The 22,822-nt window shown below is 44.7% G+C and overlaps 2 protein-coding genes across 4 annotated transcripts in view; one reads left to right on the forward strand and one right to left on the reverse strand.

Annotated features, from left to right (window-relative positions):
* Window positions 1-22,074, forward strand: part of COL8A1 (collagen type VIII alpha 1 chain) — an 87,915-nt gene extending 65,841 nt beyond the window's left edge. For 2 of the 3 annotated variants that reach the window (XM_014878588.2, XM_088158849.1), the window contains 2 exons: window positions 16,421-16,736; window positions 18,551-22,074. In XM_014878588.2, the coding sequence (XP_014734074.1) occupies window positions 16,424-16,736; window positions 18,551-20,457 (2,220 nt within the window). In that variant the 5' untranslated portion in view covers window positions 16,421-16,423 and the 3' untranslated portion in view covers window positions 20,458-22,074. Of the gene's footprint in view, window positions 1-4,349; window positions 4,557-16,420; window positions 16,737-18,550 lie in introns of those variants that run through there. The other variant, XR_015801181.1, reaches the window with a different exon arrangement.
* ST3GAL6 (ST3 beta-galactoside alpha-2,3-sialyltransferase 6) overlaps window positions 1-22,822 on the reverse strand; it is a 138,794-nt gene that overhangs the window by 30,305 nt on the left and 85,667 nt on the right. The window lies entirely within an intron of this gene.

Here is a 22,822-nt window from a genome sequence, read left to right on the forward strand (position 1 = left end):
TCCAAAGTCTGCTTTCATTTAATTAAATGGGATCTTTGTCGCCAGTTGGAAAAAAAAAGAAAAAACAGATATATGAAATAATGTCTGTTCTCATGACATTTCCAGCCCAATTTCCAGGAAGACTTTGAGATAGTTTTGAATAGATGAAAAGAATTATAAGAAAAACATTACCTTAAAAGAAAATAATTAAAGGAAAGCAACACTCCCACTTACCTTCCAACTTCCATCTTTGGAAAATTTCCTTTTAGCTCAGAGGAGCTAGGCTAGTGAGCTGTTCATCTGGGACATCCCATTAAATGTCATAACTAGCAAGATAAGTTGCAGTAAAATGGACTCAGTAGCAATCACTGCTGTCCACTTCAAACCAGAAACAGATACATTTAACCATTCTGGTAATTTCTACAGCAGAATACCAATATCAATAAATTAGGCACATACAAAAGTTAGGACTCAGTGATACCGTTTTTTTCTGCTTATAAATAGCTGCTTATAAATAGGAGTTACCTCCACTGCAGCCAAAATGCTTCTATAATAGAACAGAATCAGGGCCAGAGTGGATACCTGTTTTCTTAGCTGCACAATAGCTGGCCAGGGTTTGGGTATTTTTAAGTTAATACAAACCAGAGTGATTCTAATTTTACTGCCTGAAAATGGTAATTTCATAGATCTAAACTGACATTTGTTCCTTGCCAAAATATTTTGCACTGGCACTTACTGTTGGAAAGACCAGTATTTTTTCTGCATCCAAGAAGTGGGTAAAAGTCAGCCAAATTATTCAGTTCTTAATTGAGCAAAATTCTCATTGTAGTTTTGCTTGATTAGGAAAAACAGGCTACAGTCTACTGAATGGATAACTGTCTGGGTACGTATAAATTGAAATCCATTAAAAAATATTTAACAACTAGCACGGGGTTATCTATATATGTCAGACTGCCTGTCTGCATAAATAACCAGTTCTCTGACTCCTAAATTTCACAATTCTAATGTTGCTAATAATGTAGCTAATTGTTACATGGGAGTAATTAATTTAATTACTTGAGAAAAATCTATTCCAGATCATGTAGCAGCCTGAATTACTGAACTCTACAAAATATAAATTTTCTTCACAAAATAGATATTCACCAGTATAGCCAATGCACAGAAACTGGTGGGACACAACTTTCTCAAAGTTACAGTCTCTATTGCATGTAGTTTTCCATCATGCCTGTTCAGATTTCTGCATTTTATCTGCGTCACAGATCCTCCCAAGGAGAATTACTAGACCTTCATAGTCAGGAGGTTTCATAAAGTATTAAAATTCAGCAATCATTTTTTGCCTGAGGCAGACAAGGGAAACTAGCCAGGAAATTCTTCAACAATATTGCGTTAATAATTTTGCATTTCCAAATGAAAAATAAGTAGGTTTGTCTTCTCTTCTATAACAGTTATCACTGGGCTATGAATGTCACAGCAGTGTTGGATGGTCACAAACACTGATGACTGCAGGAAAACAAAAATCTCTCCCCTTTCTCTGTATAACTTGTTATGGCTTAGTCCTGTGAACACAAGTTCGTTTCAGGTGTCACATTTAATCAAGATGACTTCATTCCAAGCAATACATAATGGCATGTAATCTTTATTACAGTACCCAAAAAAAAGTAAATAATTTTCAATAGACCACTGTTAAGAGACTGATTTGGGGAGAAATATTAAGCACAAGAAAGGATAAAGCAAGATACAGCTATTAGTCATAGAGAGGAGAGAGAGAAGAAAGAAGGAATTCAGGAAGAGGAGAAGCAGGAGTAGGATTTAAGAGCAGTTCTCAAAGGTGATTTATGAGATGTGTACACATATCAGGAGACAATCCAGTCTAGAACCTGAACAGGCAAAAACCCCCAAACTGACAAAAAATTACATATACCTAGTTGAGGGCGTTTTTCATTAGGAATTTGATTACTGGTACTGCCTTTTAGGTTGAAAAGGAGGGTGATAATTTATTTCTATAGATGATATTTATTTCTATAGTATTTATTTCTATAGATACTATTAAAAACTAATCTATTTTAAGTCAATGACATTGTCACGTGGCAGCAGTTTGTACATTCTGCCCTCTATCTCTTAATAAAAGAAGAGATAAAAACTCTTTAGAAGTCTGCCTTACTTCCCTCTCTGTGTGTTACTTTCAAAAAGCTGTAACGAGAACAGTACCTAATGAAAGAGCAAACATGGATGCCATATACTCCCAGAGATTATAAAATCTTTCAGATTTTTGTCCAGTACAATCACTGCTGATTTCTTATTAAAGCTTAAATCGGTGATTACCTCTCAGTTCCAAGCAGAGAGCTGTTAAATCTGTGGTATCTCTGTTAATTCCTTCACACATTCCCCTCCATTCCAGACCTAGCTCTTCTCCAGGTGTTTCTTCCTTTGCCTGCCATGAAGCTGTTGTGCTGTGGGGTCCCCCTCAGTGTGAATCAGTTATGTCACCACAAGCTACTCATATAGATGCAGAAGTACCAGCAAAGCTCACTTGGGGTTTTGATTTCTTTATCTGAAATCTTACTGATTGTTTCATTTGTGTGTGTATGCTCAGGTGTTCCTGCTTGGGCTGTCCCAGCACTCTCCCAGCACCTTGCTCAGGGCTGCTGGTTTGGCTGCTTCTCAGCTACGAGTACCTTGTCATTTAGTGTTGCTTTAGCAGCAAAGTGCTCCTGCTCTAAACACAGCCCAAATTGCACCCCTCATCCAGTGCTGCCACTTGTCCAAGTGTCTCACAAAGCTGCAAACACACTTTTGAAAACACTAGCCCCTGGGCGACTTTACTAATACAAACTGTGAATACAGTCCTCTAAGGAGCTTATTCCTGCAGGATCTAATCAGCCTTACTATTTAATTTATTGAGAAATTTGCAACAATTTTCAGGCAGTACTGCTCAAACCTAAGAAACCCTCTTGCTCTGATCCTGTGGGCTCTAATTATATACTCCAGAATATCTCTTTCATTAGCATAGCTAAGCCTTCCACAAAGCAGATCAGAAGTATTTCTGTCAAGAACACATGATTTCTGCTAACATTTGAAAATCTAAGCATGTTTCTTGACCAAAGGCAAAATTAACTTGGAATTAATGTAGGCGCCTCATCTCAGAGTCAAAGAAAACACACAAATGAAAATAATTTTAAGCATTGCTGATAGCCATCTTGCTGTATGAAACATAACTCAATTTTGCTTGCTAGAGAAATACAAGCCTTGTGGATTTATTCTTGAATTTGGTTGAGCCATGACCTGTAGATAGCCATAAACTTTGGTTCTGATGTTCAGCAAAGAGAATCTGGTGGACACAGTTCGCAGGAAAGGATATGACATCATTTCAGTGTATTGCTTTTTCTAATGCCAGATTTTGTGGAATTAATCATTGTTGATCTAAGTGCATCATCCTGGGAATATCTAGCACATGCCTTAACTACGCCTTTGCACAGATAAAATAATATTTTTTTAAAATGCTTATCTGCTTTTAAAAAGTCTAGATTTTTAGAAACAAGAAAAGGAGGATGGGGCAGGGAACGAAGCTCTTAGTGATTGACAATACAGGATATAGAACCTTTCAGATCCTAATCCATGTGGGGATGTTTGCATCTGGCTCCATAATGGAGTCCACATGCCTGAATTAGATGCTGTACTCGATGCATGTGTGTAAGTGGAATTAAGTACCTCAGAGGGGGATTCACAAAAGCCACTGTCTGGGGAGTTGCCTAAGTCCGCCAAATAAGGAAGGCTGAAGAGTGCACTTCATCCTAAATCCTAGCTCTCTTCTGGGTTTAAGTGCCTTCTGGTGAATGAAGTACACAGGCACAAGTCCCTCCACTCTCAGCTCATAGCTCACAATTCTCTTTTGAAAGCAGGTGCCAAATTTTTCTTTAAAACTCCAAGCAACCATCAGCAGCTCAAGCACAGTCTTACTTGGGCTAAGGAACATGGGTCTAATTCTTCTTATAACATAAGGCACTTCTGAGGTTTGCCTTCCCTCCCTCCTGGGCATGCCTGAGACAGCAGGCTACAGGCATCAGCCCCCAAAAGGTGGTTAAGAGCTGGCACAGGTCACAGCACACCCAAGAAGCCATAGTGAGGAGGGAAAGCAATGAGAGACTTTGTCTGAAAACCTGGGAAGTATCCCTAGTTAAAGGGAGCCTCAAGTCCACACCCAGCACTAAGAAAGGCTTGTGCACCGGGACCAAGGTGCCTTTGAGGAGGACTTCAGTGGTCTAACAGCTCAGGCATCAGCTTATCAGGGCCTGATCAGGGGCCTGGATTTCAGTTGTGGATTGAAGTGCTTTCATTTCCCCCACTAATCCTACATTCTCCTGTGCTTCCAGCCCCAGCTCTACCTCATAGTGCTGCATGGAGCTGAAGAGAGGCTGGTGTCCACATTTGATCGAGTTGAGCAGCTGGGCAGCCGCACGTTTGTCAGCCTATCCCTCCATCCTGGCGGCAGCACGGAGGAAATGCAAGTGCTGGCTCCCACTGTAGATACAACTATTAGTCCCCGGAGCTGAGCACTGACCAGCTTTCCAGCCTATGCATTTGCTAGTCTCAGTCATCATGGGTCCAAATAACTGCACTGAACATTTCAGATTATTTTCCTTGAGTAGAGTTTAGGACTTAAGTGAGTGACTGATAGTATTTGCTCCTCAAGGCGTGGCTTTGCTTTCCTTTGGCCTCGGTTGGATTGTTCCAAGGTGACAGATGTGGTAATTTCAAATGCTTTAAACCATAGCACATTGGATTGCATAGAGGAAATTAATTCCACCTCATTACATTTTTGGAGTTCAAATGGCTGTATATTTTCAAGGATCCAGGGTAAGTGTGTGTGAGTGGGATGGGGAGTGTCTTTTGTGTGTGTGCATGCGTGCTTCAGAAGTTTTTTTTTCTTTGCCGTGCATTTGAGAGGCATGGCAAACTCTTGCTGTAAGTATTGAATATTGTAAGTACTGAAACAAATCTACAGGGAGTATTTCACAACTTTTTTGGTTGTGTCCTGCTACCCTTACTTCTGCACTTAGAGAGTGGGAAGTGGGTGGTACCTGTGTAGGCCTGTAAATGTAACACTTGTTAACAAATAGCCATGACTTCAAACTTTGTTTCTCTGTTCCTCCACTGATGTGTGCTTTTGTGCTGAAGCAAACTTGAGTAAGATGCTTTTATTACCTGTTACACAAGAGGAAAAGACAGAAGGGCTTTAGGAACAGATCTGTTCCTACATGACACAGGGATGTGTGTGTGCAGTTCAGCCATGATGGTAGCACAGAGGAGTTTTTGGTGATTTCAGTGGTGCTTTTTATACAAGTGCCAGATGATGAAGAGACCTACATTGGTAGATCCACTGCCTATGATCTAGCAACTTCCACCTTCATGTCTGCCCACAGGTGTGACCCAGAGCACAAAGAATCTTTCATGAAAATTACAAGCTTAGTTTTGAAACCATTTTAACCAAGTGAGTGTTTAGTTGTAGTTATTGTCATCTTAGTCTTTATCAAGAAAAGTAGCATGAAAGTAAAATAATTTACCCACTTAAGAAATATGTTTGTGAGCTAAGACCTGCATGAATTTTGTGAATGGTGTGTCAGGTCTTGATTAGCACATCCCAACAAATATGATGATACCTGCAATATTTGGTAATAAAATAGGAAAATAATTACTGCTAAATAAGTTTAAAGCATGCTCCTGATTTCTGTCTGGGTGGAGTAGTCTAGTATGTTTAACCTTCCAGGGTAAGATTGTTTCTTCCACTGTTTGAGCAAAGATAGGAAAAGTATGCAAAGGGCAGGAATTTTTTTAATGGCAAATAACCTTCCTAAAAAATTGTCTGAGAGGAAGTTTTTTCAAGAAAAATATTTTACAGACATTTGTTACTGTTTTCATATCTCTCTTGGACTGGGACTTTGGGTTTCTGGGAAGTGGCAGAGTTAGTGCACAGCAAATAAAAATAAGAGAGAGAGAAGCTGCTCTTTCTCTCGACAGGCTCATCAAAGCACAGTGAACGGAAATGTTGTAAAATGGTAACAATTTCTCTCCAAAATAAAGCCTCCAAAGCCTCTTGCTTTCATTAAAAAAAAAAAAAAAAGTAAAAAAAAAAAAGTCATGAAACAGTATGAAGGCAAGAGCCAAGCAAACACATTTTGTACGCCATCAAAGTGAGAAAAGGAACAGAAATGCTGTGCTGTGCCAGTTTCAGACAGAGGCAATCAAGCAGATTTTCTGGCAAGAAGGCAATGGATAAGGCCGCAGGATTGCAACAGGAGTCACAGAGAACAATAAATTATTTCAAATTAAGATCAGACCGAGTACTTCAAGAGTCCTGCACAGATTTCTTGCTTTGTAGTGCAAGAACTCACTGGATTGTTAAAGTAACCACTGCTCGGATTGCAAAGGCTGGAGTATGATCACTACAAAGGGGCACAGGAAATAAAAATTCTTTATAACCAAAAGACTACAACCAAAAAAAGTGTGCACCCAGAATTAGGCTCTCTTTGTTAATGAGATTTCATGACCTTGATTCCTTGATAGGGGTTAATGGCTCCCTGTAGTGGATCACTGTAAAGCATTTAAATTTAATCAGTACGCATACTGTGCTAAAAAGAGCTAGAAAGTTCTACAGCTTAGAGAAGGTCCTGCTTCATCCTGATAATAAAAGGCTAAAACTTACCCCTTTCCAAAGAGCCATCCCTCCTGCCTGCCTCAGGCACCCTAGAGCTGCCAGGAACCCTCCCCTCCCAGAATGTCTCGCCGCAGAGCACTGGCCAGACCAGGCATTAGTGGAGACAGACACCTGCCTTTTCCAAAGCTGTGGCTGTGTTCTGTCCACCCACGACAACACAGTGCAGCTTTTTCATCCCCAAAATGAAGACATGGTGACAGTGGCCGTGGCGTGGCAGGTGTGAGTGGCTCAAAGACCATGCAGGGCAGGTCAGACCTCAAGTGGCACCAGCAACTGAAACAGTACTTGCTACAGCCTCGGGATCAAGAGAAGCCCAAGAGCAGCCTCTGGTCACTTTTCCCTTGTGTCCTTAGGTTTGGCACCAAGTGTACCTCAAGCTGAGAAGTCCAGCCTACATGAATATGACAACTACAGACAGCTGTACTGATTTACATAACACTTAAACTAATAAGAAGATAGATTGTCTTCCCTGCAACACTTGCAACAATCAGCCCCTGTCATTATCAAGAACACTTCTATAATCAGGATTTTTCTTTCCACTGCCATCTTTTGGGAAGTGTTTAAGAAAAAGATGTACTTCAGCACCTCTTCGTGTCTTGCAGATGTCAGTGAAGGGAATTTCTGCATGCACATCTAAGTTTTCCTAAAGGTATTGAGATCTACTAATAAATAGAATGCTTCTTCTCTAAGCAATCCCCCCAGACACAACACATAAAATCCTAAACCATGCCATATTAGAATAAAACATATATAGACAGATTTAAGACGCAGTGCATCTTTACAAAGCTGACAAAATATTTTTCTACTTTTAGTACAGTAATTCAATTAATCAAATGAGGAACTAAGAGTTCTCTAACCAGTAAAACTAGTAGATATCCTTCAGAATAGCATTCTGGCACTTATGCATATTTGGCCAAAGATTCAAGATATACTTGAGTTTGTTAATTGTTGCAGAAAGAGATAGTCTTCTTCCCTCTCTTCTGTCTTCTCCCATACATCTGATGAGATGGAGCATTCCACTAACAGGTTTAACAGTGAACTGTGCAGATAGTTCCCTTGTTATTTAGAGCCAATTGCTAGCCTGTGGCTTGTTCACAAAGCTGTAACTCGCTGACCCAAGAGGTAGTGAAATTATAACTTTTTACACTTCTACCAGAGAATATAATTCATAGCAGCACTGCGAGAGGCACCACTTTGGATTAAAACAGTAAAATGCTGTGATACACTTTGCAAACTGTTGAACCATAATAACACACAAACAACTGTATCATGAAAATTTGGGAGACTTCTACTGCAGGGAGCCAGCACAACCTATCCCAGGGCAGAGCAATACCAAGAATGATGAGTGACAGCTGAGAAGGGAGATTTCCAAAGCACCATAGTTCATTATCAGCACCTCAAGGTTCAGCCTACTGATCACACAGCTGAGTCTGAAGTGAGTCACCAGTTGTTTGTCTTTGTATTATTTTGGGGTTAGTGGACTGGCAGTAGATGTGAAACGTTCTCACCAAAATGAAACCCAAATATCCCTAGGAAAGGGCTGGTTGACTACACGAGCACCTCCATGAAATCCAGCCTCCTTTCCAGTGTGTTGTGCACAGCAAACCCGTTTCATCTGATAAGGCGAATTCCTTGTACGGTGTCAGTGGCTGTGACCCGCGGGGAGCTCCTTCTGCAGCGCTCGGTAGCACCAGCCCTGCAGAGAAGGAGCCCTCAGCGCGGTTCCCACATTGAACAAACAGCTGTGCTCGGACACATCGGCGGCCAGGCCGAGGCTCCGTGCCAGCAGCGCGATTCCGTGCCGATAAGCAGGGAGGCAGCTCTGCACTTTGATCTCTTTGTGTGTTCCACCTTATTGGGTCCGGTTTCGTGCACCTCATGCTGCCGACCACAGAATGGGGATCTAGTGGCAGTCATTTAAGTGTCTCCATCAAATCTGCCTGCCACCAAGACTGCAGGCAAATTGCCCAGAAGAGATCATTAGGTAGAGGGTTCGAGTGCACTCCATATGGCAGAGAACAGGAAAACGTATTCAAAGGCAGGTATTTGCTAAATCCTACCTATAATTAATTCTAATCCCATAATTAAAGTCGCATGCTTTTCTGCAAACATTCCCCCACGTTGGACCTTCCTCCCCAGCCCGAGGTCAGGCACTGATTCGTGCAAACGAGTACATGCCACCAGGCAAGAGAGCTGCATCCCCAGGGACTGTGGTCACCCAGCCCGTGGTGCCCAACTTACTGATCCTTGTCACGGCTCTCTACCATCTGACTCCAAGTAGCTTTCAGGCATTTTCCAGCAAACAGCATCTGGGCCAGATCCTCAAAAACATGCAAGAGATGAACCCGCCTGGAAATCAATTACCAGCGCCAAGCATCTTAATATCATCATAAATTGTGAGCTTCATGTTTGTGCTGAGCCAGCAGAGGCCTGTGCATGGGAGTTGGGGCTGTGGTGATGCCAATCTGATCATGCCCAGATTTGCAGAGAGATGATGAGATGCCTACCTGACCCACATAGGTAGGATCACAGCACAATGGGCATGAGGAGGAGACTAGAGGCAACGTAATTATGTCTGCGTGGGCTAAAATCTCCTTCTCATTGTACCTGCTTCCACTGTCAGGGTGTGTTTTCACACATAGGCACACAAGCAACAGATAGAGGCCCACATGCAGATATACTCTGTATGGAAGTAAGAAACTGGGGAAGCCCTAGAGTGCCATTTTCATACAGAAAGCTGGGTGATAATCCACAGTGAGCACACACATTAATGTGTTTGCAGACGAACTGGAGTAGAAGCAAGTGCTTTGTTTTTGGAAATGCATTTACAAATGGATAAACAGAGACCTCCCCAGGCATTGCAAGAAATGATCATATAATTGCCACTGAAGCCAACTATAGCTTATGGATGACCATTAGTTTTTAAGATTAATCCACTTATTTAGATGTTATCACACTTCTCCAAGAAAGACACTCTAGGCACCATTTTGAATTTTAAAAAACCTAGAAACAAGCATCTGCCACGTGTTGAATATTCCCCATTAGCAGCAGGTTATGCATGCATGCGTTTTAAAATGTTTATTATGACAATACTTGTTATGACTGCCTTGATTTAGTAAATACCACATGATAATAAGACACAGTTGTTAGACCTTGAGCAAAATATGATTTAATTTATTTTTAACATACTGAACAATAGCTATTTCTTGGTAATCTAAACTGAACACAGACACTTGAGACTACTTTGTTTCCTTGGAGGGGACAGTGAAAAGGAGGGAGGGGAAAAAAAAATAAACCTGATCTCTGTAGGAGAGTTTCACAAGAAGTAAAAAGGCAGGATTATATTAATCATAAATCCTACTTTCCTCCCTACTGAATGCACAGGCCCTTATAGACACTTTAGCAAGGTAAATTCTCCACCTACTCAAGAAACAGGTATTGCCTTCAGTGAAGCTTTAGGTACTGTTACAAGCAAAATGGTGCAGGACCTCAAAGCTGCTGGGGCATAGATCACACGCCAATAGCATCGCTGAGTCCTTGCACAGGGGCTCTGCTCTCCTTCACTGTCCTCCTGCTCTTGACTGCAGAAAATAAGATTAAATCAGTGTAGCTAGTACTAATTTGGGTTACAAAACAGGTTAACTTTCAGAGGAAATCCATCTCAGGTACATTTGGTTGCCTTCACTCCCTGCTTTTATGTGGAATATGGCTGGATTTGCAAAAAGAAACCCCTTACGCTGGTGTTTAATTAGTTTGCTGGCAAATTTGAAAACATCTGCCCACATTACATAAAGACTCATTTGGCACAGAAAGATACAAGTGTGGCAACGTGTGCATTAAATGGCTCTTGAGCACATACAAAATTATATGGCATGCAGAAGGTTTTGTTTTTTCCTATTCCTGAAAACACAAGTTTCCACTAAAATTCAGTCTCTGTACAGTACAGGGTATCCCCTTAGGTCTCTTCAGAAAGTACTGACTGACAGGTTAGTCCTCAAAGGAATTAATAATCCAGAGATGAATTTTAGCTGTGACGAAGTTTTTAAATAGTGTCTTTGAAAACTGTGGACAATAATGTGCGGGGAAATTCACTGCTCAAGTTACCTACACTTTGCAGCATCAGCGCTAAGAGCGACAATCAACATTTGCTCGATTCTCACATCTGAAATCACCATTGAAGTCACCACAGCTGTTCACTCGATAGGAATAGCTTAGTTCACTACAGGAACTAAAGCCTCAATAGCTGCTCTTATTTTGTGCTAAGAATTCTTCCAAAAAAGGTTGCTAGCTAACAGAATTAGTTTACAAATGCTAACATCCCCTCCTCCAATTTATAAGCCCAGAGCTTAATCCAATGCTTTTCATGTGGTGGAGACCTTAAGAAAAACATGTATGTAGTGGGGGTGTGCACACATTTGCAAGCACAACCCAGCAGTTTAAGGGATCTGTATTGTAGAAAGCAGGGACAGGATAGGTACTTGTTCCCAAAGTAGCACTAAAAATGAAAACAGCAAAAAACCCCTGATTTCACTTTGTGAGGACTTCAGTTCTGTCTTACAGGCCCTTCTGTGACGTTCCTTGAGCTGCCATGAACCTCTGTGTATGAACTGGGGCCAGCTAGTGGAAACCCTCCAGAGAGCAGTTGTGCACCTCACCCACCAGCTCTCTGCAATGCACCAGCTACTCCTTACGCACCTCAACACTCTGTTTGCCATTTCCACTGCATTATACTGCTCTTGCATGTCTCTGTATGACAGACACTTTAGTGAGGTGTACAATGCTCCTGTGTGATTGGATCTCCTGTCCCTGGCACAGCAGAGCCATTCCTGGATATGCCATTGTAGATACTTGGTAATAGGATCTGTTATCAAGGTCACCCTAGAAGTCACCCTAATCACTTCTGATATCAAGATAAAAACACCCTGGAGAATTTAGCTTTTTATCCTCAATTTTTAGTAGCATTCTTCTGGGAACAAAATCTCCAGAGTCACTAGGATTTTCATTTTGCAGCAGTCATTTTCCATGTGGAAACCAGAGCACTAGCAAGGCCATCCCCCCAGTGCAGTGGGGAACTGGTCCCTGCAGCTTCAGGCAGCCCCTATGGAAGGGACAGTAGGGAAGAAACTTCAGGTCACTGAGATCTACTCATGCCTTACGCTTGTTTGGGAAATACAGCAATTCAAAAGCAAGGGCTGGTAAATTAAGCCCATGGGGGTAGTCTCTGGGTGAGTATCTTTTAAATTCTGAGACAACCCAACATTGGTTGCAGAGTAATGACTTTCCTGTAAGAACCAATAAATCAAGGTCTAGTTTCCACTCTTTGTAAGACCACCTATGATTTCAAGTCCCAAGTGGATGGGCATCACTCTTTCCATACATTCTTTACATAATTAGGCTTAAAACAGCCATTATTTCTTCACACTAATTTAAGAATTATGACTGCTGGTACATTTTGTTTTGTCTCCTGTTTCTGCTGACAAACTCAAATAGCCAGACGAAGGTCCTTTATAGTTTTCTCAGGAGAGCTGAGAAAAGAGATTATTGAGAAATGTTCTCATTTAAGCTTTGCCTGTAAAAATGTGTTTTTTCAGGGACTCTTACCCACAGAGCCAACCAGATGCCTTCACACACAAGCAACTGAACACTGTGGTTTAAGATAATGTTCTTTCACCCTCAAGTGTCTTGTCCCACCTTATGTAAGACAAAATGTTTGTTGTGGCTTAATCTGAATGACTGGTGCAAAATTACATCACATGGTGGGAAGGCTCAGTGGTTCGTCTTCTCCATCTTCCTTCCAACATCCAAAGTTACAGTAAAACTTTGCTTTCTCCAAGCCATTGGCTTCTCTAAAGGTGCACACATGCCCTTGTTAACCTGCCACAAATACATAGACACATTCCTATTGCTTTCTCACAAAAACCCTGGAAAACCCCAATCTGAAGCCAAATTACTGCTCTACCAATAGTCATCTTTGAAAGCATGTCAGATCATATTATGTGAATAGGTCTGGAGGTGATCCCTGAATTCCTGGGATTTGGATGAAGGGGGTGGGAAGTCTTGCACTTGGGCTGAATCTTCAACACAGGTTTTTCTCCTTCTCACTGTTTTCCTTGAGTTCTGTCACTGCTGGGAAAACATATCCTTTTGCTGTTCAGAAACTCTGGAGGACCTGTCCAACAATTAGGCTCTACAGGCTTCTTTTGAAAATCAATACTAAGATTTTCAGTAGCTTTTAGGCATTTAAAGATGCTGGGGGTTTCCTAGTGAGGTCTTTAAACTAGAGCTGTGCACCCAGGCATTCAGAAACAAACTGCAAGGCAGAAAAAACACACCTTCAACTTCTCTCAGTACATAAATAACTTTTTAGAGAAGCTGAGTAGGATGAGAGGTAATGAGTGGAAACTCTGAAGGACTACTCCCAGCATCCCTCATGCTTCTGGGCAGGCTTTCCCTGTAGTGATGGTATCTGACAGCAATAACTCAGTAGCAGCACACATGACTCTACCACATTTCTCATCAAGACTAATTGTGTCTGATCCCTCCTTCCTTTGGGAGCAGGGGGAGACGAGCTGGGCAGACCATACCAAACACAGGCTGTGTCTCCAGTACCTGCAGCAGATCCCAAGCCCCAGACAGCTCACGAGGCCACAGGGGAGGCCTCTGACCTCCTCCCACAAATATGTCAGCCAAGTCCCATCTAGCCCAAGGTTGTTCAGTAAATAAACCCCCACCTTCCATCTCAGCTAGTCACAGGCACCAGCCCCAGCCAAAATCAATAGATGAAAAGCAATCTGTCATTTCCAGGCCACACTGGTTGCGTTATGGATGAGTCAAAAAACACTACAGAAAACACAGATGTGGTGAGATCACCTCCTTCTCTGGAGCCTTCCTATGTCTACAAGTCCTGCCTGATCTCCCTCAAAATTTCCATGTGCAGAGACAAAACCATCTCGCGTACCTCGTGGTGGTGCCTGTTCCAGTGCAGGTGTGTTGCATGACACTTGGCAGGGCCAGGCCAGCCTGGCACAAGCAGCAGGAGGCCGAGTTCACCCTGAGCTACAGGCAGGCTGGAGTCTCCCCGAAGGAAAGTTTTTTCAATTATTTCAAATACCTCCCGCTCGCACACAAAATCCATGTTTTGTAATAAAAACAAGGAGAAAATCTCATCCAAAGGAATTTTACCTATTTTCCCCTCTACTTATTCCACTGAAGTTACCTTTTTTAAAAAAACAACCTCCCAAAACTGGCCACCAGAACAACAAAGTAGCCAGATGCTAATTTAATAACCTCATTCTTCAAAATCCACCTTGCCCTTCATACTAGTAGATTTCATAAACAGTCCTATATCACCCAGTAGCTTATAAGTTTTTAAAAGATTTCACTGCATTTCTCCCTTCATACAGATAATGTTCTTCCTTTGAGAGAGATGCAGAGAATACTGCAAATTTTCCCGTAACTGGGATTTTCCCTGCAAACTTGGGCAGGCATTACCCTATTCAGCTACCGAGAGGCAAAGGTGTTGCAAGTTACTCCTTCTGTACAGAAAGGAGCAGGAAGGCCAAGAACGACAAGACGGGGGACATATCCCTGCCTCCCCCATTCCCCCTACCCCCCGCCCCCACCAAAAAAAGAGGCTGCTTAAGGGTCAATGTACCTAGATGAAGCTGCAGGGAGTTAGTTCAGTCACCACACCCCAGCGAAGCCACAATAACTGATCATGTACAGGCTGTCCTCCCCCTCCAAAGCTCACCATTGAGCTTTAAGCAGAAATACCACGTCCCAAGGCTCTAATCCTTTAGCTAACAGCAGCACAGCCAGCTGTGGGCTAAAAGCCACATTAAACTCACTGGAGGAGAAGCATTTGCTGAAATGCTTTGCTGAACAAGGATGAGCGACTGTGCTTGGGCTTTAGTTACGCTTACAAACTCCTGTACATCTTGGCTCTGGTTTTCTTTGCCACATGGCAGCTGGTTACATCCAAGAATTCCTGGGAGGGAAAGTGACTGTAGAAACTCAGCTGTGCAACATATGCTCCATCTAGTGTTTATTCATAGTATCTCATTTTCTTAAAATGTTTGGTTTGCTGTTAACATATATTTCCATCTTTTCTGTAGTTCCTATGTCTATATATGATCTTTGTTGAAAATAACCTTCTGCTTTTTGTTTCAACTACACCATTTTGATCTAGCATCCGTTTACACCTTCAGTAATGATTATACACTGATTTCCATTTAGAGATTAAATCTCATAGAGCAGAATGAAGAAAAAATGTTTTAAAAGAGCAGCAAGCACTTCCCCAGGTGCTTTGCTAATGTGAAGTGAATGGAAAACTTCAAGAAGGAGCTAAACATAAAACCTGGAGGACACACAGGGGAAAATCTGTCCCCATAAAAGATACTTCCCAGACATGGGGGCACAGTGCTGAGCCCATTTGCCACAGACTGAGGTACTTTTTGGCCCTCTATGTCAAGCCAGGCTGCTGGGGAAGGACAAGAAAATAAGCAGGTGGCACAAAGCCCTTGCTACCTCTTCAGGCCACCTTCATCACACCAGAGTACAGTGCCTGCTGAGAGCAAGTCCTGACAAGCAGTTTGGCAAAGCTCTGGAGCACGAATGACCTGGAAATGCATAGGGAATGTACAAATGACCCAGAAATGCAACCAGGTTGGGTACAAGGCATCTTTGTATGGTAGAAAAAAGGGACAGTGGCAACAACCATCAGGGCCGCCATGTGTATTTGAAAACTTGCATGCCAGATTTGGTTGTGGGGCAAAATACTCCAACACACAGAGTCTCTTTTTACCACATGCTCTCCCCTAATTTAAATTACTTGAGGGAGCTCCCGGTTCCTAATTTGCTGCTCAGCTGGTGGTAATACCTTTAACTGCAAAAAGAAAAGCCAATAGCAGGGACAAGAAATCCTTAGCTAACAGTTTGATAAAGAAGTAAAAGAAAGAAAGCCCAACCCCGTTCTGTTGTGGCAGCAGGACTGGTGAGATGCTGGGGGGCGGGGATGAGCTGCCTTGCAATGGGCCAGGATCTGCAGTGGGGAGACCTTTAGAAAACAGTTGAACACTGCCAGAGAAAGGGTTAGGTTGGCTGGTCCTACGTGGAGCAGTGGCAGCCTAACCAGCCCCACTTCTTCTGGGAGGAGCCCGAGAAGATCTCAGTCCAGCTGAGAGGAGAGCTGGCAAGGAGCTGTGAAAGGAACAGACAACCCCTGGACACTGCAGCCACAGGGCATAATCCCAGGCACAGATTTAAGCTCAGAAACAGAGCTTTCATTGCTGTGGAAAGCAGAAGGGGCACTGACAATATAGCTTCCTCGGGCAGAATGCATTTAGGAGATCCCCACATCCTCTGCCTGCTCTTCCCCTGTGCCAGAGCTTGCAGCAGAGCTCCCCAAAGCTGTGCTGTGGCACTGACACAGGTGAGAAGGCAACAAACTGGGAGCACGTCCCTGTGTGGAGTAACACAGAGGGCACTTCTGGGGTGGCATAAAACGAAATACATAAAAGGGTATTTGCTGTAATAGCACTGCATGAGTAGAGCCTCCAATAACCTAGATACTGGTCTGCTACAGGATGTAGCACAGAAACCAGGGCCACTTTGCAGGGCCAGTTTGCTGCATAAAATGAGAACAGCTTGCCCTAACGGGGAATGCACAAAACACAAAAGAACATCTTCAGCCAACTGTGTTGCTGCTGTGCTTTGTGTTGCTTTTCACAGGTGATGGTCATGCTGCTCTTCCCTGTGCAGCTGCTGGCAGTGGCTGCCACTGTTTATCTAGAGCTGGTGAGGTCTGCTCAAGGTGGTGCCTACTATGGGATCAAGCAGCTGCCACCTCAGGTGCCCCAGTACCAACCCCTCGGACAACAAGTACCTCACATGCCACTGGGCAAAGAAAGCATCCCGATGCAGCACCTAGGCAAGGAGGTGCCCCACATGCCCTATGGGAAGGAGTACCCCCATCTGCCCCAGTACAGGAAGGAGGTCCCGCAGATACCCATGCTCGGCAAGGATATGGCTCCCAAGAAAGAGAAAGGTAGGTGAGCATGTCCCTCCCCACTCCTGCACCATCCCATCCGGCATGCCAGAGCACTGCTTGCCATGGGGAAATTGAATGTTGGAGCAGGCTGCTGCTGCAGGCTGGGCACAGTGCTCCTGTGCCCAAAGGACTGGCCAGGCTCGTACCTGGCCACAGGTGAACAAAACAGGTTCATGGGAGCTGTGGGGCAGCTCAGGGTCGCCAGCACAAGACCACAGTCATCCTCTGGGCTGCAGCACAGCCTCTGAGCACCCCTACCTGCAATGAGCCTGCAGCACACAAGTTTGCTCATGTGCTGTTCAACTCAAGGAAAAACCTTGTCATCCCACCTGTTTGCAAGAGACCCTCTGATGGGGTTTCAAATGATGGCCCAGAGTCCTGTCTGGATCTGCTCCCACTCTCACTACAACAACCAGACATATGAACTAGGAGCCCCACGATTTGAATTTATGGGAAAATCACTGTTTTGTCTGACTTTGTCCAGACCCTGTGATTTTGAGGTTTGCAGATAAAAACATACAGTTGCTCTTCAGACTCTGGAGTCCTCTTTCTGTAAGTTATTTATGGATGTAACAAAAGCATTGAAAGAACAGAGGATTAATGCACAAGTCTGCACGTACAAGCACTTTCCCTATTCAGTAAAGGAAGTATTAAGATAATTAAGAAAACAAGAAAAAAAGTCCAAAATACAAAGGGTGGGCACCAGGGGCACCCAGTGTAATAAAATCCTTGTGAGGACCACGAGCATCTGTGCAACTGCAGACAAGGTGTGTAACTTTGTCTTACTGAAACTCCAGCTAACCACAGCCTCCACTGACTTCAGAGGGAAATGAAAGATTTCAGGGCCTATTTTTGGAGTGTCTTAACAAGCACCGTTGGCTCTAGCAAAATCAACCTATCTCATGAGCAAAGATTTTTGATGTGCATAGAACACAACACAGGCAGAGAGGAAAGGCTTCTGTCTCCCAAAGAACAGTTAATTCTCTTGTCCTGAAACCTCATCTCCTGTCCTTCCTCAAACCTCTCACTTCTTTACACATTTTAGAGCCGGAAGGAGTTTTCACTTAACCCAAAAAGCCTACAGCTTGAAAAGCAACCAACCCCAGCAGCAACTTCCCCACCCTGACCTGCAATGATAAGTGGTCGTATCCACAAAAATGTAGGTTTGGACAATACAAACATTTTGAAAAGTGTTTAGAAGAACTATAACTAGACGTGACTCTGCCAAAAGAGCAATACTGATTAAGGCTGCAGGTTTCCAGTAATACTCTAATGGGAACGAAAGCCTTTGGGGAAAATACAGACAGTATACAGAAGTATAAACTTCTTACAGATACAATCTTTTTTGATCTTGCTCATTTAAGCCCCTCCAGAAAAAGCACTTTTATGCCAGGATTCTTCCCACAGCATGAGAGCACTGAATTTTCTGCAAAAGCTCTTAAACGTAGATTGATCTACAGCAACATGGGACAAAATGCAGATTTTGCTGTTTAAGATTGTATAGGTGAAAAACACCACCAAAGCACAAATGGCCTTTACATGTGATGCACATATATAAAATTTGTGGAAACAGAAGCATACATGGAAGTTTGGAGTATGAAAAACAGTAGCAACATCCTCTTCATTCTCAACACCAACTTATAACTCACTAGCTGTCTCTGCCTACCGCAAAACCACAAGGCATTGTAAAAAGTGTATTCAACTCAAAACTGTTTTTTGAAGGATATTACTGCAATCACCTTTTACCTCTCTCTCTCTCTCTCTCTCTCTCTCTCTCTCTCTCTCCCCTTTTTCTTTTCTTCCTGGCCCAGAAATTCCTATGCGCAGTCTGAGGGGTGAGCAAGGCCCCCCGGGTGAGCCTGGACCAAGAGGGCCACCAGGGCCACCAGGATTGCCAGGTCATGGTATACCAGGAGCCAAAGGAAAACCAGGCCCACAAGGATACCCAGGAATTGGAAAGCCGGGTTTGCCAGGGATGCCAGGAAAACCAGGGGTCATGGGGCCCCCAGGGCCAAGAGGGGAGATGGGGCCAAAGGGGGAGATTGGGCCCATGGGGATACCTGGACCACAAGGACCACCAGGGCCTCACGGACTTCCTGGCATAGGGAAAGCAGGTGCTCCAGGGCTGCAGGGGCAACCAGGGCCAAAGGGTGAGCCTGGGATGAAGGGGCCACCAGGAATCCCTGGGATCCCAGGACCAAAAGGGGAGAAGGGGGTCGGGATCCCGGGTTTGCCAGGTTTGAAGGGTCCACCTGGGCTGCCTGGTCCCCCTGGCCCCGTGGGGCTACCAGGGGTCGGCAAACCAGGCATGGTTGGCTTCCCTGGCCCACAGGGACCCCTGGGCAAACCCGGACCTCCAGGAGAGTTAGGGCTGCAGGGGCCTCCAGGGGCACCTGGGATCCAAGGCCCCCCTGGCCCACCTGGCATTGGCAAACCAGGCCAGGACGGCATGCCTGGCCAACCTGGCTTCCCAGGTGGCAAAGGGGAGCAGGGACTGCCAGGCCTGCCGGGGCCCCCCGGCCTCCCTGGGGTTGGGAAGCCGGGCTTCCCCGGGCCCAAAGGGGAGCGAGGTGTGGGTGGTCTGCCTGGCCCTCTGGGGCCGAAGGGGGAGAAGGGGCACGCGGGGCCCCCTGGCATGGGAGGGCCACCAGGGGAGCCCGGTCAGCCAGGACTGCCGGGCATCATGGGGCCCCCGGGGGCTGCCGGCTTCCCAGGGCCTAAAGGGGAAGGGGGTGCCGTAGGGCCACCAGGACCAGTCGGCCCCAAGGGAGAACCTGGCCTGCAGGGTTTCCCGGGAAAGCCAGGCTTTCCTGGGGAAGTGGGTGGCCCTGGGCTGCGGGGGCTGCCGGGCCCCACAGGACCCAAGGGGGAAGCCGGACACAAAGGCTTGCCGGGGCTGCCGGGTGTCCCAGGGCTTGTGGGGCCAAAGGGTGAGCCCGGGCTCCCGGGTGCCCAAGGGCTTCAGGGCCCCTCGGGCATCCCGGGCATCGCGGGACCCAGTGGTCCCATCGGCCCCCCCGGGCTGCCAGGGGCCAAGGGCGAGCCGGGCATGCCCGGCCCCCCCGGCTTCCCTGGGGTAGGCAAACCTGGTGCTGCGGGGCTGCAGGGACCCCCAGGAAAACCTGGGGCTCTCGGTCCTCCTGGCCAGCCGGGGCTTCAGGGGCCACCGGGCCCCCCCGGGCCGCCAGGTCCCCCGGTCATCATTCCGCCCACTCCGCCAGCCGTGGGACAGTACCTGCCTGAGGTGGGGCCAGGGATAGACGGCGTGAAGCCTCCCTACGGCTCCAAGGGCAAGAAAGGCAAGGCTGGCGGCGTTGTCTACGAGATGCCCGCGTTCACGGCAGAGCTCCTCACGCCCTTCCCCCGCGTCGGGGTGCCCGTGAAGTTCGACAAGCTCCTGTACAACGGCCGGCAGAACTACAACCCTCAGACTGGGATCTTCACCTGCGAGATCCCCGGCGTCTACTACTTCGCCTACCACGTCCACTGTAAAGGCGCCAATGTGTGGGTGGCGCTGTACAAGAACAACGAGCCGCTCATGTACACCTATGACGAGTACAAGAAGGGCTTCCTGGACCAGGCTTCGGGCAGTGCCGTGGTGCAGCTGATGCACGGAGACAAGGTTTACATTCAGATGCCATCCGAGCAGGCAGCAGGACTCTACGCCGGGCAGTACGTTCATTCGTCATTTTCAGGGTATTTATTGTATCCCATGTAAAACAAAACAGACACACACACAACACACACACAAAATCAAAACCTTTCTCCTCTGCTTCAAACTTACACCACAAAAGATGCATTTTTATGACCATTTTGGACCATCTTGTACAAAAACAAAAAAATAAATACAAACTTTAACATTATGCACAGCTAGTTATAAAAAAAAAGGTGTGGTGAACATATCTAAAGATGTGTATCAGGTTCATAAGCAGTTTTTTTGCACCCAAGGGGGACATATTAGCTGTACATTATATATTTCTGCAATGCCATGCTTACTTAAGTTCATTCACAGTAATTCAGTACTAAAGTTCAAATCAGTGTATGTCACTCAGTCCTGTTGCATTGATCATAGTTATGAGATGAAAAACAGTGACTAAGCAAGAGTAGGTGAGTGTCTAATTATGTTAAAAAATTTGAGTGGCTTATTTGGGTGGGGGGTTTCTTGGGTTTTTGACAGCTCATCTGCCTGACAAGCAAAGGTTCTCTTAGCTGGAGACTTGTATTTCTCTTCTCCTGTAGTAAAATAATCCTGCAGGTGTGTTTTTTTCCTGAACCATTTATTTATGATGGAAGAGGAATTCTGATGGCATGACCATTGCCCCTGAGCCTTCTCCAGCGGTCACTGGACTTAAAATGTCACCACTGACTCCAGCAGGGACTGGTTTCACCTCCAAATGCCAGAGCACTTGAAAAATCTCCATTTTCTATTCACACAGCTCAAGTGGATGAGGTAAATCTCTCCCATTTACTTGGTGCCTCATCATGGAGACATTTTGGCCAACATATGGCAATACTTCAGGGTGGCATAAATTTGCTTGGATTTCTGTGCTTGTACCAAGAACCCATTTGGCTTGTCACAAGAGATGCCTATTCTGCCACTCAGCAAAATCTGAATCAGTTTGCTCTTCAATGACTAGGTAAAGCAGAAGTAGCTCTGTTTGCTTAACTGATTTGTTGCTTGAGATCAACCAATAACTTTACTGGCAATACTGATCACACAAATTTATCTGAGAACTTGGTTCTATCTAAAAGCTGATTTCCAATCCTTATTTATATGTTACCAGTTGTCAAGGAGAACCTGCAGGCCCCAAAACTTTTCTGTACTTGAGGACAGTAACTTCTGTGCACGAAGTCTCTGTCTGCTCATTAGTGGTGCTAATCTCACCTCAACAAGTGTTCTGTTTCCAAAGGGCAGAGGAGCTTGCTGTGGTTCCCTGTACAGTGCTGCACATCACACACTGCTGCACTAGTTCAAAGAGTTAAGTGCTCATCACTTCCTCAATGTCTTTAGCTACCGCTACTGCTTTTGATTCAAAAATGAACTAGATTTTTTCATGCAGAACTAAGATTGGATTTAACTGGCATTACCATTATTTAAATGCAGAGTTTAATGCAGTCTAACATTGACTAAGGACTCCAGTGATATAATGTGGTGCTTTATCTCAGAAATTTTATGGAACGGTGGCAGGAATGGATGGACAGTTTACCAGACACACTGGTGACTTCAGTATGTTCCCAGAATATATGAGATATGTCAAAGGCAAATAATTTTGTATTTAAAATTTTTGTACTGATTTGAAGAAAATATCTTATTAAATATCTTTAAAACCGAAAACCAATTCTGTCTTCATTCAGAACTATCAGAAGGAACATTCAACCTGCTGCATTTATCAGACCTCAAGGGCTTTCTGAAGCCCCTGACAGCCTGATATAGGAAGGAAAAAATTAAGAGATACACCCTTTCCTCTAGTTCCCATGTCCTGGCAAAACATGCTCTAAGCCAGAGAGGGAACGTGTCCCATTTGGTGGGAGGGCACAGCAGGGTCTGGGGCAGAGGGAAGGGCTCCCTCTGGCAGCCTGAGGAGAGAGATACTGCTCAGCATGAGCCAACGTGGGAGTGCAGCTGAAGAAGGCAGAGAGGCAGCCAAAGAATCAGCCACAGAGGCTGCTGCTAAGGACCTGTGTTGCCTGAAAATACAGAACTAGCTACCCAGGATGAGAAATGCTGGCTCTCCTCATGTGGCTTCCCCACCTCACCTCAAAGACAACCATTTCCTCCAAGCTAGTGAACTCCTGAACTGCCCATACTGAAAGGAATGCACTGAATACCTACTGTGCCAGAGAATTGTTATCCCCATCTCCCTCAGACCCCATGAAGTCCTCAGCATCTCATTTTTCCTGCACAAAGAGAAAACAAATAATGAGCTAAGTCTAAGTACTGCACTCAGCATCAAAAAACATTTTAACTTCCTGACATTTTTTATCACGATCTTCTTCGTTCTACATATCTTATTTTAGCATTCCCCTGACAGTCCACAGTAAGACAAGCAAGATTCAAAAAACAATGAAAAATTCGAATCACA

Source organism: Sturnus vulgaris, chromosome 2 (assembly GCF_052056855.1).
Source record: "Sturnus vulgaris isolate bStuVul1 chromosome 2, bStuVul1.hap1, whole genome shotgun sequence".
Taxonomy (NCBI): domain Eukaryota; kingdom Metazoa; phylum Chordata; class Aves; order Passeriformes; family Sturnidae; genus Sturnus; species Sturnus vulgaris.